The sequence below is a fragment of the Tenrec ecaudatus genome, chromosome 1 (genome assembly GCF_050624435.1).
Source record: "Tenrec ecaudatus isolate mTenEca1 chromosome 1, mTenEca1.hap1, whole genome shotgun sequence".
In the NCBI taxonomy this organism is placed as follows: Eukaryota; Metazoa; Chordata; class Mammalia; order Afrosoricida; family Tenrecidae; genus Tenrec; species Tenrec ecaudatus.
The window spans coordinates 56,468,091-56,483,578 of NC_134530.1; the positions used below are offsets into that span (position 1 = coordinate 56,468,091).

Here is a 15,488-nt window from a genome sequence, read left to right on the forward strand (position 1 = left end):
TTTCATCTCTCATTCTTGCTATTGAAATTTGTTCCTTCCTTTCTTTAGTTAGGTTTGCCAGCCGTCTGTCACTTCTGTTTTTCCTTTCAAAGAATCAACTTAAAAAAATCATTTTATTGGGGGGTCATACAACTCTTATCACAATCCATACATATGTCAATTGTGTAAAGCACACTTGTACATCCTTTGCCCTCATCATTCTCAAAATATTTACTTTCTGCTTGGACTCTTGGAATCAGCTCCTCAGTTTTCATTTTTTCCCCCCCTCTCTGTTTCCCCCTCCCTCATGAACCCTTGATAATCTGTAAATTATTATTCTTTTATCATATCTTAGACTGCCCAACACCTTCCTTCACCACTTTTCTGTTGTCTATCTCCCAGGGAGGAGGTTATATGTAGATCTTTGTAATTGGTTCCCCACCTCCACCCTCCAGACATTGCCACTCTCACCACTCGTCCTGAGGGGTTCATCTTTCCAGGATTCCTGTGTTTCCAGTTCCTATCTGCACCACTGTACATCCTCTGGTCTAACAAATTTTGTAAGGTAGAATTGGGATCATGATAGTGGGGGGGGGAGCATTTAAAAACTAGAGGAAAGTTGTATGTTTCATCGATGCTACACTGCACCCTGAGTGATTCGTCTCCTCCCCACTACCCTTCTGCAAGGGATGTCCAGTTGTCTACCGATGGGCATTGGGTCCCCATCTCGCACTCCCACTCATTCACGATGATATGATTTTTTTGCTTTTTGGTGCATGATACCTGGTCCCTTCATCCCCTCATGATCACACAGGCTCGTGTGCTCCTTCCATGTGGGCTTTGTTGCTTCTGGGCTAGATGGCCGCTTGTTTACCTTCAAGCCTTTTAAGATCCCAGGCATTATCTCTCTGGATAGCTGGGCACCATCAGCCTTCTTCACTACACTTACTTATGCACACATTTGTCTTTAGCGTTTATATGGGGAAGGTGAGCACACAATGATGATTTTTGTCCTTTGGTGTCTGCTACCTGATACTTTCAACACCTTGTGATCACACCGGCTGGTGTGCTTCTTCCATGTGGGCTTTGCTGCTTCTCGGCTAGATGGCTGCTGGTTTAGCTTCAAGCCTTGAAGACCCCAGGCACTATATCTTTAGATAGCCAGGTACCTTCAGCTTTCTTCACCACATTTGCTTATGCACACCTTTGTCTTCAGCCATTGTGTCAGGAAGGTGGGTGTCATGGAATGACCGTTTAGTCGAGCAAAGTATTACTGTGTTGAGGGAGTACATGAGTGGAGGCCTAATGTCTATCAACTACCCTAGTACTAAACCTATAAATATATGCACATAGATCTATTTCCCCTATCATCATATATATTTATATATGTACATGCCTGTATTTGGGCCTCTATGTATGCCCTTTGCCTCCTACTTCTTTCCTCTATTTCCTTTTACTTTCCTCTTGTCCCACTATCATGCTCAGCCTCCATTTGGGCTTTAGTAATTCCTCTCGGTTATATTGCCCTTGATCACTCCCTACCAGTCCTCCCACCCCCTCCTTGCCACTGGTTGTGAATCACTTGTTCCCTTGTCAAAGAACCAACTTTAATCAGCATTAATTTCCCCATAGTTTTCTTATTTTCCCTCTCCTGAATCTCAGCCCTGATTTTTATTATTTCTTTTCTGTTGCTGTTCGTAGGATTGTCCTGCTGACGCTGCTCTAGTTGTTGTGAATCTTGTGCCAGCACGTCAGTCACGAGTCTCCCTTCCTTTCTCAGGTGTGCATCTATTGTTATGAAACTTCCTCTGATCACGGCCTTTGCTCTGTCCCATAAGTTTTGGGACATCGTGTTCTCATTCTCGTTGGTTTTTAGAACTTTCCTAATTTCATCTCTGATCTGGGCCAGCACACACTCCCTTTGCAATAGACAGTTACTTATCCTCCAATTGTTTCCCTTGTTTTCTTCATCATCCTTTTGTTGATTTCCAGCCTTATGGCACAATGGTCAGAGAGAGAGAGGTCTGTATATCAATGTGGTTAAATTTATGCAGATTTGCCTTATGCCCCTGCATGTGGTCTATCTTCGAATATGTGCCATGTGAGCTTGAAAATAATGTGATTTTTTTTGGTATTTAGATGAAGGGCTCTGTATATATGAGGTCAAATTGTCTAATTTTAGTGTTTAGATCTCTAGCCTCCTTGTTGAGTTTATTTCCGTGTAATTATATTTCTCAGAGAGCAGTGTATTGAAGTCCCCTACTGTAATTGTTGAGCCAGTGATTTCTTTTAAAAAATTATTATTATTAAATTAGTTCATTGGGGGCTTGTACAACTTTTTTTTTCCTTTTTTTTGGTTTTGTTTTTTTTTATTTATTTATTTTTTGATTAATTTATTTATTTATTTTAGCAATTTATTGGGGCTGATACAATTCTTTTCACAGTTCATGCATATACATACATCAATTGTATAAAGCACATCTGTACAGTCTTTGCCCTAATCATTTTTTTCTCTTTTCTTCTTTTACATTTTATTAGGGACTCATACAACTCTTACCACAATCCATACATATACATACATCAATTGTATAAAGCACATCCATACATTCCCTGCCCCAATCATTCTCAAGGCATTTGCTCTCCACTTAGGGGGCTTGTACAACTTTTATCACAATCTATCCATCCATTGTGTCAAGCACATTTGTTGCCATCATCATTCTCAAAACATTTGCTTTCTAGTTGAGCCCTTGGTATCAGCTCCTCAGTTTTCCCCTCCCCGTCCCCATGAACCCTTGATAATTATAAATTTTTTTTTCAAGGCTTACACTGTCCGATGTCTCCCTTCACCCACTTTTCTGTTGTACCTCCCCCAGGGAGGGGGTTATATGTAGATCCTTGTAATCATTTCCCCTTTTTTATCCCCCCTTCCCTCTTCCCTCTACCCTGCTGTTATCACCACCCTCACCACTGGTCCTGAAGGTTCATCTATCCTGGATTTCCTGTGTTTCCAGTTACTATCTGTACCAGTGTACATCCTCTCGTCTAGCTGGATATGTAAGGTAGACTTGGGATCATAATAGTGGGCGGAGGAAGCATTAAAGAATTAGAAGAAATGTGTATGTTTCACTGTTGCTACACTGCACCCTGACTGGCTCATCTCTTCCCCACGACCCTTCCGTAAGGGGATGTCCAGTTACCTACAGATGGGCTTTGGGCCCCCACTCCGCACTCCCTCTCATTTACACTGATATTATTTTCTGTTATTTGATGCTTGCTACCTGATCCCTTTGACACCTTGTGATCACACAGAGCCTGTGATTTCTTTTTTTCATCTTTTAGAGCTTTTGATTGATGTATTCAGTGGGCCTCTCATTCTGGGAATATATGTTTACAATGCTTAGTGGTTCTTTGTCTACCATTCCCTTGAGCATTATATAGTGTCCCTCCTTATCTCTTTTTAGGTATGCACTTTGAGGTCAATTTTATTCAAGATTAGGATCGCAACCCAACAATTGTATTCTTAATAACATAAAAACAATAAAATCTTTAGGAATCACTTTAATTGAGAAGGCACAAGACTTGTACATTATAAACAATAAAACTTGCTGAAAGAAATTAAAGAATAGGACAATACTTCAAAGAAATGGAAAAATCTATCAGTACTTCATATGGAAAGGAAAGAAACCCAGGATAAACAACATTATTAAAAACAAAACCACAGTAGGAGGTCTTTCAGTCCCTGATTTCAAAACCTGTTACACAGCCATGTAATCCGAACAGTGCTCTTCAGTACTGTTCTTACTGTATTCTTAGTATTATTATTATTACAATGGCTATATAGACCAATGAATTACAACAAGAAACCCAGAAATGCAACCAAGCACTGAAAGTCACCTCATTTTTTATAAAGTACTAAAACACATTAAGTGTGGAAGAGATCGCCTTTCCAGTAAGTAGTGCTGGAAGAATTGGCTCTTCACCTGAAACAGAATGAAACAGGGCTCATCATCCTCACACTATGCGCAATAACGAACTCAAGATCACTCCACGACGTAAGCATAAACCCTAGACTATAATGATCATAAATAAAGAAGTAGGGGAAACTTAATACAAGGCATAAAGACACTACCAAGCATAATAAAAAACACACATCCATACTACACAAGGCAAAATAGAGGACTTCTAAAATTAATGACATTTATGTACATCAAAAGACTGGGGAGTGGGGAGGTGGCGGAAGAAAAACGAGAGCTGATTCCAGAAGCCCAAGCGGAAAGTGAGAGTTTTGAGAATGATGAGGGCAACGAATGTATAAGTGTACTTTACACAATTGATGTATGGGTGAATTGTGATAAGAGTTGTATGGCCCCCCAAAAATGATTTTTTTTTAAAGAAGACTTCATCATAGAGTAAAAAGAGAACCCATAGATTGGGGGAAATATTTGGCAATGAGAGATAAAGGGTTAATTTCAACAGTCTTTAGAAAACTCCAATACTTTAATAAGAAAATCACAAATAACCCCATAAAATGGGCACAAGACATGACTAGGCAAATACTAAAGATGAAATCCAGGGGGCCAATATTTATATGAGGAAAGGCTTGTGCTCATTAGCTATAAGAGAAATACAAATTATAACAATAGTGAGATACCACCTCACACCAACACTCTTAGCAAAAAAAAATTTGAAGAAAATAATAAATGATGGAAAGGATGTGGAAGATTGGAACACTCATATTTTGTTGGTTGGGTTGCAAAATGATACAGCCCCAATGGAAAACAGTATGGCACATCCTTAATCAAAAGCAAATTGAAATACCATATGATCCTGCAATCTACTCAGCATATTCCCTAACGGAATGAAGAACAAAACGCGAACACAGATATATGCATACCCATGTTTATCACAGCAATGTCTATAATAGTAAAAATATGGAAGTAACCCCAAACCCCATCTGTGGAGGAATGTATAAACAAACTCTGGTACATATACAAAATGGAATATACCATATATACTCGAGTATAAGCCAAGTTTTCCAGCACATTTTTAATGCAGTTTTTGTGGTAAAATTAGGTGCTTCACTAGCCTGTGCAATCACGAGGTGTCGAAGGGATCAGGTATCAGTCATCATCAGAACAAAAAAATCATATCATGTGAATGAGGGGGGCAGTGCAGAGTGGAGACCCAAAGCCCATTTGTAGGCCACTGGACGTTCCCTTACAGAAGGGTCTCCAGGAGGAGATGAGCCAGTCAGGGTGCACTGTAGCAATGATGAAACATACAACTTTCCTCTAGTTCCTAAATGCTTCCTCCCCCACCCCCTATCATGATCCCAACTCTACCTTACAAATCTGGCTAGACCAGAGCATGTACACTGGTGCAGATAGGAACTGGAAACACAGGGAATCCAGCACCGATGATCCCTTCAGGACCAGGGGTGAGAGTAGTGATACTGGGAGGGTGGAGGGAGAGTGGGTTGGAAAGGGGGAACTGATTACAAGGATCTACTGTGACCTCCTCCCTGAGGGACGGACAACAGAAAAGTGGGTGAAGGGAGATGTCAGACAGGGCAAGATATGACAAAATAGTGTATAAATTATAAAGGGTTCATGAGGGAGGGGAAAATGAGTAGCTGATGCCAGGGGCTTAGGTGAAGGGCAAATGTTTTTCGGGTCAGCTTATCTAGGTAGTTGTCAAGGATTTTATCTTGCTTGGATCCACAATCAATGCTCGTGGAAGCAGCAGTCAAGAGATCAAAAGACAAGTTGCATGATGCAAACCTGCTTCACAAGACCTCTTTAGAGTCTTGGAAAGCAAGGATGTTACTTTGAGGACTGAGGTGCGCCTGGCCCCAGCCATGATATTTTCAACTGCATTAGATGCATGTGATAGTTTGATATTGAATAAGTAAGCCCGAAGGAGAATTGATACCTTTGAATTGTGGTGCTGGAGAAGACTGCTGAAAGTACCAGACTGCTCCTTAGCGGTAAGGATGGCTAGACTTTGTCATCCATATTTGGACATATTGTCAGGAGAGACCGGTCCCTAGAGAAGGCCATTATGCTTGTACGGCAGAGAGCAGCAAGGGAACTTTAGCAGCACTTTTATTTAATATAGTCCTGGAACTTTGTATTAAAGGTATCCACATAGGCACAAAAGAAATAAAGACCCATTTCAGATCACATAATCCTACATAGAGAAAACCCCAAAGATTCTATTTAACAATTGCTTGACCTGATGGAAAACTTGACAGCATAGCAGGCTATAAGAGCAACACACAGAAATCAGTTGGATTCTGTGTATTAAGGGCGAGGACATAAAAAAAAGATATTAAAAGAACAATATCATTTATGATAATGCAGAAGATAAAATATGTAGGAATAAATCTTACTAGAGAATAAAGGACTTAGACAAGGAAAACTACAAAGCACTCTTTCAAGAAACCAAACGGAACAATCTACCATGTCCCTGGATAGGCAGATCACACATGTGGAAATGCCAATATCGGCAAAGATACTTCACCAACGCAAGTCTGATCCAAACCATGCTGCAATTCTTCAAAGAAATTGAACAACTAAGCACACCAGCCTTACACGAAAAAGAAATAAGCACAGGATGACTGAAGCACTATTTAAAAATAAAAATGAAATAGGCGCCCTTTCATTCCTAGATTTTAAAACCAACTATGTTGCCCTCTTTTTCTCCCTTGGGATGGCTGGTGGTTTTGACCTGCTGACCTTGTGGAGCACAGCCCGTGTGACCTCTAGAGCATGAGGACTCGTTGTCTGCTGCTGCTGTTGTTAGGTACCACTGAGTCCGTTCCGGCCCACAGTGACCTTAGGTACAACAGGGCGAAACCCTGCCCCGCCCTGCACCATGCTCACAGCTGTTCCTGTGCCGGCGCCCTCGCTTGTGACCCGTGTGTCACTCCATCTCCTTGACGGCCTTCCTCTTTTTTGCCGCCCCTCTCTCAAGTATTGCTGAGAATAGGGAGCAATAGGATTTCTTAGTTTTCATTTGGAATTTTTGCTTATGTTTTCAAAAGTGAGATTTTAACCATAAACTGCTTGGGGCCTATTAATTGGTTTATCCATGTTGGAAAACAATTTTCATTGTTCAAATAAGGTGTGTATGACTATCCCAAATGAGCTCCGACACATATACTGAAAAACAAGACATGCTTGGGGTGTATGTTTGAGAAACCATGTTCAGAGCAGAGAGGATTACAATACAAAGCGTTGGCAACAGTCTTATTCACAATGGATCAATCTATACAGCGAATACAGTGCAACACATGTAAGGTGGAGCTGTATACATCAGTGGAGTAAGCTTGGGAATGCAAGTTTCAACAATAATAACAAAGCAAGAGAAGTGGCAGAGATTTATATACTCTACAATTCTATTTCTATGCATTTCAGAAGTATGCAGCACTAAATATATGATAGAGGGAAAGAGACATTTGTGGATAGCAAAAAATAATAAATAGATCAATAAATAAAATAAAGCAATAGAATGAAGAACACAAAATCACGGCTAACGGCTATCCCTGGAAGGTTTAGGGAAGGAAGGGCCTCACAGGGACTTTCCAAGTTTCCAAAATACTGGAAATTTTCTATCCTGAGTATTCTTAGTGGAAAATTTAATTTCCCTGTGTTTTGTGAGCTTTGACACTGTCTTGCATGCTTAAGCTTACTAATTTCCTCTAACAACCACCCTTCATTTTCTACATATTTATTTCTCTTTTCTTTCTAGTAGAGTTTGCCAGGATTTCTTATGATATATAAAAATAAGAATGATGACAAAGCATCAGTCTGGGGGTTCGAAGGTATTGGTTTGAGGCCTGGCTCTGCCACACCCCAGCTGAGTAACCTTCAGCAAGTCACACAGTAATCTGTCTGAATCTTGGTGCTCTCATCTCTTCATCTGAGAACGGAACTTTAATGACAAGGTTTCCCCTGGTTCTTGTTTTTCTCCAGTAAAGCCTAATGTTGGCTCTTTACGGTGGGGGTTGTATTTATTTATTTATTTCTGTCATTTTAGCCAAGAATAGATGCTCCAGGTTTTGGCAGGGCTTGGAAAGAATCCACTTGCCGGCAGTGGCTTGGGATTAGTTTTGAAGAAGGCAGCAGGCTTAGCTAGGAAGGGACATTGTCCGGAATTTCTCTCTTTAGAACTTGGGGGGGAGCAGTTCCACTCCCCTTTCTAGGAAATTACAGCTTGTCCTAGAGGCTGTGAAAGATGGGGGCAATGAAGCTAGGGCCCCTCTGCATTATAGATTTACAGGTGCTTGTCCATGTTCATTCAGTGATCAGACTTGCAACAAAAGGGGCGATGGGCAGTCTCATCACCACATGCATTTGGGGTATTTATTTTGCAGACTCCTTTTTAAAGACGTAAGGGCTTTAAAATAGCAAAAGGGCAAGGTGACCTTTCCTTTAAAATCTTTTTCTCCCCATTGATATTCAAAATGTATACCATAGCAGGGACGTAGAGGATGGCGGTGCGAGACCCTTTGAAACCTTTTTTCTCAAATATCTTCATGGACACATTTATATGGCATTTAAATGTTAGCTTCATGTTTGTAAATTATGTGAGTTAAGGAAAAATCATTCAGAGTAACCGAGGTTAATTTTACTCATCAACAGAGAGTTGAAAACAAGAAAGGTAAGTTACCTGGACAAGGACCGAATTGTTTGTCTCTTTTTCCTAGAACGAGAGCTTCACAGGGCAGGGACTTTGCTGTTGTTGTTGTTCACGGTTGCACCCACACTTCCTGGGTCAGACTTGGGACATGGCTGGTACTCAATACGTATTTGCTGAATGAGTGAACAAGTAACTTCAGAGATTGTAGTTCTTCTTCTCAGCCGGTATGATAGGAGGTTGAGGAATGAGGTTCAAGATCCAGCTCCAGCAGAAGACAAAGGGCCAAAGAGAACTCAACTCTGCTGGTATCTCTCTCTCATACAAAAAGGCTTATGATAGCAAAGAGGTGTCATCAGCCGGGACTGACTTGATAGGTTGAGCTCTGCCCCTACCCTTACGCAGAAGTGTCTATTTGACATAATCCCTAACCATCACACAGTTTAATGCCTTAAATATATTTTAAAAGAGTTGTATAATCATCACCACAGTCAATTTTAGAATATTTTCTTCACTCTTGTACCTATTATTAGTAGCTCCCCATTTCCCTGCAACTTCCTCTGCCATAATCCTAAGAAACTATTAATCTAGCTACAGTCTCTATATATTCACCTATCGTGGATTCCCTATAAAGGAAAAAGAAAAAAAAAACGCCATCACTAACAACAAAATAAAACAAAAACATCAATCTAAGAGAAAGTGGAAATTAATAAAAAGTAGAACAAATTAAACATTTGTTAAAAGGGAAAAACAAATGAGAGGAGATTAAACTTTAACCTAAGGATGTCTGCAGTGGAAGTCCTGGTGGAGTAATGGGCCGCACACTGAGCTGACAACCACAAGGTCAGCAGCTCAAACCCACCAGCCACTCCACAGCGGAAAGATGAGGTCACCCACTCCCACAGAGATTCACTGCCTCAGAAACCCAAAGGGACAGTTGCACGCCACCTTACAGGGCCACTGCAAGTCAGAACTCATTTGAAGGCAGTGAGTTTGGTATTTCCAGTACTCCGCTTTCCAGAGCACTCTGAGGACAAGGCTAGTCACATGCCTAGTCAGTGGTTCAAGCGAATTCAGTGGAGGCCTAACCTGCATGGGAATTCTGCAAACGGATTTTGGACTTTCACTGTGATCCACAACCTTCTGCAAACCAGGTGCTCAGGATTCAAACTCTAATACGATTCCCTCCTCCGGGTTTGGATTTTATTATTTTACAATCCTTGGATCACACGGGCTACTGTGCTCCTTCTATGTGGGCTTAGCTGATGACTAACTTAGATGACTGCTTGTTTTAATACAAGCCTTTGAGACCCTAGACACTATTCTTTATAAAAAAAATTTTTTTATCATTGGGGGCTCATACAACTCTTATCTCAATCCATACATACATCCATCGTGTCAAGCACATTTGTACATTTGTTGTCATCGTCATTTTCAAAATATTTTCTTTCGATTTGAGCCCTTGGTATCAGCTTCTCTTTCCCCCCTCCCTCATGAACCCTTGATAATTTATAAATTATTTTTTTTCCATGGCTTACACTGACCGATGTCTCCCTTCACCCACTTTTCTGTTGTCCATCCCTCTGGGAGGGTGTTATAGGTAGATCATTGTGATCGGTTCCCTCTAACTCCCCCCACCTTTCCCTTACCCTCCTGGTATGGCAACTCTCCATATTGGTCCTGAGGGGTTTATCTGTCCTGGATTCCGTTTCCAGCTCTTATCTGTACCCATGTACATGCTCTGGTCTAGCCAGATTTGTAAGGTAGAATTGAGGTCATGGTAGTGGGGGTGGGGGGAGGAAACATTAAAGAACTAGAGACAAGTTGTATGTTTCAATGGTGCTATACTGCACCTTGACTCGCTGGTCTCCTCCTGGCAACCCTTCTATAAGGGGACGTTCAATTGCTTACAGGTGGGCTTTGGGTCTCCACTCCATACTTGCCCCTCATTCACAATGATATGATTTTTTGTTCGGGGTCGTTGATGCCTGATACCTGATCCTGTTAACACCTCATGATCACATAGGCTGGTGTGCTTCTTCCATGTGGGCTTTGTTGCTTCTCTGCTAGATGGCCACCTGTTTATCTTCAAGACCCTGGATTCTATGTCTTTTGATAGCTGGGTACCATCAGCTTTCTTCACCACGTTTGCTTATGCACCCATTTGTCTTCAGTGATCATGTTGGGAAGGTGAGCATCATGGGATGCCAGTTTAATAGAACAAAGTATTCTTACATTGATGGAGTACTTGAGTGGATGCCCAATGTCCTTCTGCTACCTTGATACTAAACCTATAAATATATGCACATAGATCTATTTCCCCATCCTCATATATAAATATATTTACATATGTACATGCCTGTGTTTAGACCTGTATAAGTGCCCTTTGCCTCCTAGTTCTTACCTCTATTTCTTTTTACTTTCCTCTTGTCCCACTATCATGTTCAGCCTTCATTTGGGTTTCAATAATTCCTCTTGGTTACATTGCTCTTGATAAAGCCCTACCAGGCCTCCTATACCCGCCTCGCCATCGATTTTAGATCACTTGTAGTTCCCTTGGGTTTAACCCTTTTTCTGATAGCCTGGCACCATGTGGTTTCTTTCTCACTATACTTTGCTGTAGTGCTCTCCTAGTCTCTTTAGATGACTTGTTCTTTCTCTCTTTGCCCCTTCTCCCATGCGCTTCCTCTTTCTCATTACTCATCTATGATTCCTCATTTGTTCATTTACTGAGAAGTTACTGTTCTACAAAGCATCTACTGTATACCAGATGGCAGGCACCGAGGAGATGGGGGGTAGACAGGGCCCACACAATGCCTGGAATTGTGGAATTTGCAATCTTACAAGGAAGAGCTACTGAGAGATGCATTTCATAAGTAATTATGTTCCAATGATGGTAAATGTTTTGAAGGCAAATCAGGAGAGCTCAGCGCTTCTAGGAAAGACTTCCCGAGGCCATTGTAGGTGGAATTTACAGGGTGAATCAGCTTGGCAAGTTGGAGGCCTGAAGAAACAGTATGTGGGAGGGTGTAGGGAAGGCAAGCAAAGTTTACCAGGGAGCCCAGAGCAACTAGACTAACAGGAACCTAGGGTTGCCCTGGAAGGTGGAGTCTGGGGCCTGTGAAGGGCACAGAAATAGTTCCTCTTGTCTTTGAGAGTTGAAACGCTTCCTGTAGGACCTGCTTGGACAGGCTTGTCCCCACACCATGACCAATCGCACTGATACTTGGTTGTTTATAAATGTCTTTGTTATAGATCCCGTCTCCAGATCCAGAAGTCACTTAATAAAAAAATGACCATTTTTAAGTAATTAGAAAGTGTGTTTTGGGACCAGCCAACGTCACCTCTCAGGGGCTCAGTTTCCCTGCCAGGGGACTAGTGTCTATCCCAGAAAGTCCTCTGTGACCACTTCCCAGTTGTCGGTGACGGTCTGTCAGAGGGCAGGGGTTCCCTCACCAGATGGGTGCCCCAAAGGAGGTTGGGTCTAACTTGCCTGTGTATGCCTGGCTTGGAACCAGGGGCCCCTGGGAGACATCCAGGATGAGGGAGTCCCAGGCGTGGGCCCCAAAGGCTGGATGTCACACCGTGGTCTGGGAAGCAGCAGAGAGGTCAAGGAGGCCCAAAGCACAGACTTGGCCATCTCAACAGTAACATGCCAGACACTATTCTAAACCTCTCCATGGACTAGCTCACTTATCCTTTCAGCCACCCTAGCAAGTAAGTCTTATCAGGACTAGTATTATTGCCATTTTACAAATAAACAAACCAAGGCACAGGGAGGTTCAGTGTCTTGCCCACACCCTATAGACAATATGTAGCAGGCATTGTGGCTTCACACAGCACAAGGCAATGAATACAGAGGGGTAGGCCTGCCCCTATGAGTTTCTGAGACTAACTTTTTACGGGTGTTGAAAGCCTCGTCTTTCTCCCTCGGAGTGGCTGGTGGTTTCAAACTGCTGACTTTGTGGATCGCAGCCCAACACATAACCACTGTGCCACCAGGGTAAGGGGACATTAAATGTGCTTGGAGGCCTAGTGTGGGCTTCATCCTCTTGGCCATGGTTGCCAAGGGGGGACTTTTAGGGGGTGGGGGTTGAGTCTGGTTTGCTCGGGATTGCTGAGTGTGGCCACCCCTCTCTCCTCCAGAAACCATCCACGGAGCAGCCCTCCTACAGCAGCAGTCTGTGGGGCCCAGTGCTCGACGGCTACGACTGTGTGGCTGAGGGCCTGTGGCTGCCGCAACTACACGTAGGAGATTGGCTGGTCTTTGAGAACATGGGCGCCTACACCGTGGGCACGGGCTCCCTCCTTGGGGGGGCCCAAGCCTGCCGAGTCACCTATGCCATGTCCCGTGTGGCCTGGTAAGAGGGTCCTGCTGGAAACTAGGGAGGGGCTGTGCGTGGCTGGGGCAGATTGGGCAGATGCACACACGGAGGTAGACCCGAGGTGTGAGACCTGCCTCCACACTCTGCGGGTTGACAAGGCGAGGCCTGTGGGTGGCCTCTGGTTGTGGTCCTGGATGGGACTGGGCTCCCCTGGGTCGCTCACAGCCCAGTGAGCAGCACTGGGGACACACATTCATGTCAGTACTGTGCTCCCTGGGCTGTGAGAGCTAGCACCCTCGCTGAGGCTCAGCCCTGCCTCTGGGGAGAAGCCTGAGAGAAGAGGGGGAGTAGTCAGCGGCTGCAGGCCTGTGGGGGATGGCGTGGGGGGTGTCCAGGCAGAAGGAGCAGGGAGGAAGCACTGTGCCTTCGAGGGACTGACAGAGGCTGATGGTGACTGGACGTAGCCAGGCTAGGCCTGGGGAGGCCCCGGAGGGCCAGGTGAAGGGCTCTGAAGGAACCGGTGTTCCTGGAGTTGGAGAATGAGGGTGTCCGCTCTAGCGACTGTGTGGACCGAGGGGGGCGAGGCAAATGCACAGCTCTGACTGGTGGGGTGGCTGCTCTGTGACCTGGGACTACCTTGCCTGCTTGCTGGGCCTCCGCCTTCCCACCGAGAACTGTGCATGAGCGCATGCGCACCAGCTGGTGCGAGGTGGGGAGACGGCCAGGTTTGTGACAGCTCTGTCAGGCCGGATGCGGACTCACTTCTTTCCCCTCCACACAAGCCTGTGACAAGATCGGCAGTGTCACAGAGGGTGCACAGTCAAGCAACTGAGTGCGTCTGTCCTGCTGAGGTCTGGAGGGGCCCCAAGGAACATCCACCCCCTGAGAGGCTCCCCCGTCAAAGTCGCATGGCATTTATCCCGCCCACCGACCGCCAGGGTTTCTACTCAGCACCTGCACGGCTCTCTCTGTCCTCCAGGGAAGCGCTGCGTGGGCAGCTGCTGCCTCCGGAGCCAGAGGAGGACGCCGAGGACGTGTGCAAGCCTCTGTCCTGTGGCTGGGAGATCACAGACACCTTGTGCGTGGGTCCCGTCTTCACCCCGGCGAGCATCATGTGAGCAGACCCTGCCCCCCCAGCACCCCCGCGGGCCTGCAGAGATGCCTGGAGGTGGAGAGGCAGGGCCTCGGTGAGCAGGGCCACCCTCCGGTGACTCTGGTGCCCGCTGCAGCCACCCCCTTGCTGGCTCCGCCTGTAGTTTCTGCCCTGTAAATAGGACCAGTCTTACACTTGCTGTAGTTAAAGTATGCAACATAAATCCTGTCCCTTCCAGCCGTGTCTGCCTCCTCTGCAGCGCATGGGGCCTGCCTGGTCAGCCAGGTGGAGTGGGGTGGGGTGGGGGTGGGGGTGCTTGGGGCTTTCCCCTGGTTTCCCAAACCACCTTTGTAAATATGAAGTGAATAAATATTTACAGTTTGGTTTTGTTTAATATTCCAGTGGAATCTTGACAGGTTGATTCTGGAAATAGTGCAGGCTAGGCCTGGGGGAACATTCTCCCTCCCTACCACATTGCTGATCCCAACCTGCCCCCACCCCGCTCCCAGGCAGCTCCTGGGTGCCGCAGCACCCTGTGTATACGAAGGGCTTCCCCCAGCAAACAAACAAACAAAACAAAGCAAAAAAACAGGCCCTGCTGGGCAGAATTTTCATAGTAAGCATTTTCCCCGCAGAGGCAAGCAAGAATGGAATCGCAGATTTAACAAATGTAGTAAGTATAATGGAGAGTACTTTGAAGGTGATAAGGTTGTTTTATTTTTTTAAAAATTAAATACATAGCTTTGGGGGGCATTCTGGGCTTTTGGGGTACCCTCATCTGCATGTCTTACATACTTTGGACATATTGTCAGGAGAGAGAAATCCCTGGAGAAGGACATCGTGTTTGGTAAAGTGGGAGGGTGGCGGTAAAAAGAGGCAGGCCCGCTCGAGATGGATCCCCATGGTGGCTGTGGTGGGGCTCAGGCACGGGAACAGTGGGCAGGACGCACCGGGCAGTGTTTCCTTCTGTTGTGCGTAGGGTCACTGTGGGTTGGAACCAACTTGAAGGCACCTAACACTGTCACCGGCCCCAGTTCCTGTCCTGACCACGCTGAGTCCTGCTGCCCGGTATGTCCCACTGGACAACGTGTCTTCCTTACTTTGGACAGATTGTCCGGAGAGACTAGTCCTTGGAGGAAAACATCGTGGTTGGTGAAGTGGAAGGACAACAAAAGGCCCTCCATGAGATGGACTGGCACAGTGGGTGCACCCGGGCCCAGGCACAGGAACAACTGGGAGGGTGCTGCAGGGCCCGCAGGGCTGCGTTGTGTGGAGCACAGCGCTGGAGCCGACTTGATGGCTCTCAACACAGCCAGCGCCTGTCATGACCACGTGGCTGCGTCTTGTTGGGCATCTCCCACAGGCCCCCACCTTCCCACCTCCCTTCCTCCTCATCCCAGGCTGTCCTGGCTGGTGCCAAGAGGAAGACTGATTTAAAAAAAAAGTAAAAT

At 45.0% G+C, this 15,488-nt stretch overlaps 1 protein-coding gene across 2 annotated transcripts in view; it reads left to right on the plus strand.

Annotated features, from left to right (window-relative positions):
- The window catches only part of AZIN2 (antizyme inhibitor 2), a 40,040-nt gene extending 25,713 nt beyond the window's left edge, over positions 1 to 14,327 (plus strand). For both annotated transcript variants that reach the window (XM_075553698.1, XM_075553699.1), the window contains 2 exons: positions 12,766 to 12,980; positions 13,924 to 14,327. In XM_075553698.1, coding sequence (XP_075409813.1) covers positions 12,766 to 12,980; positions 13,924 to 14,062 — 354 coding nt within the window. In that variant the 3' untranslated portion in view covers positions 14,063 to 14,327. The remainder of the gene's footprint in view (positions 1 to 12,765; positions 12,981 to 13,923) is intronic.
- The last annotated feature ends 1,161 nt before the right edge of the window (positions 14,328 to 15,488 follow it).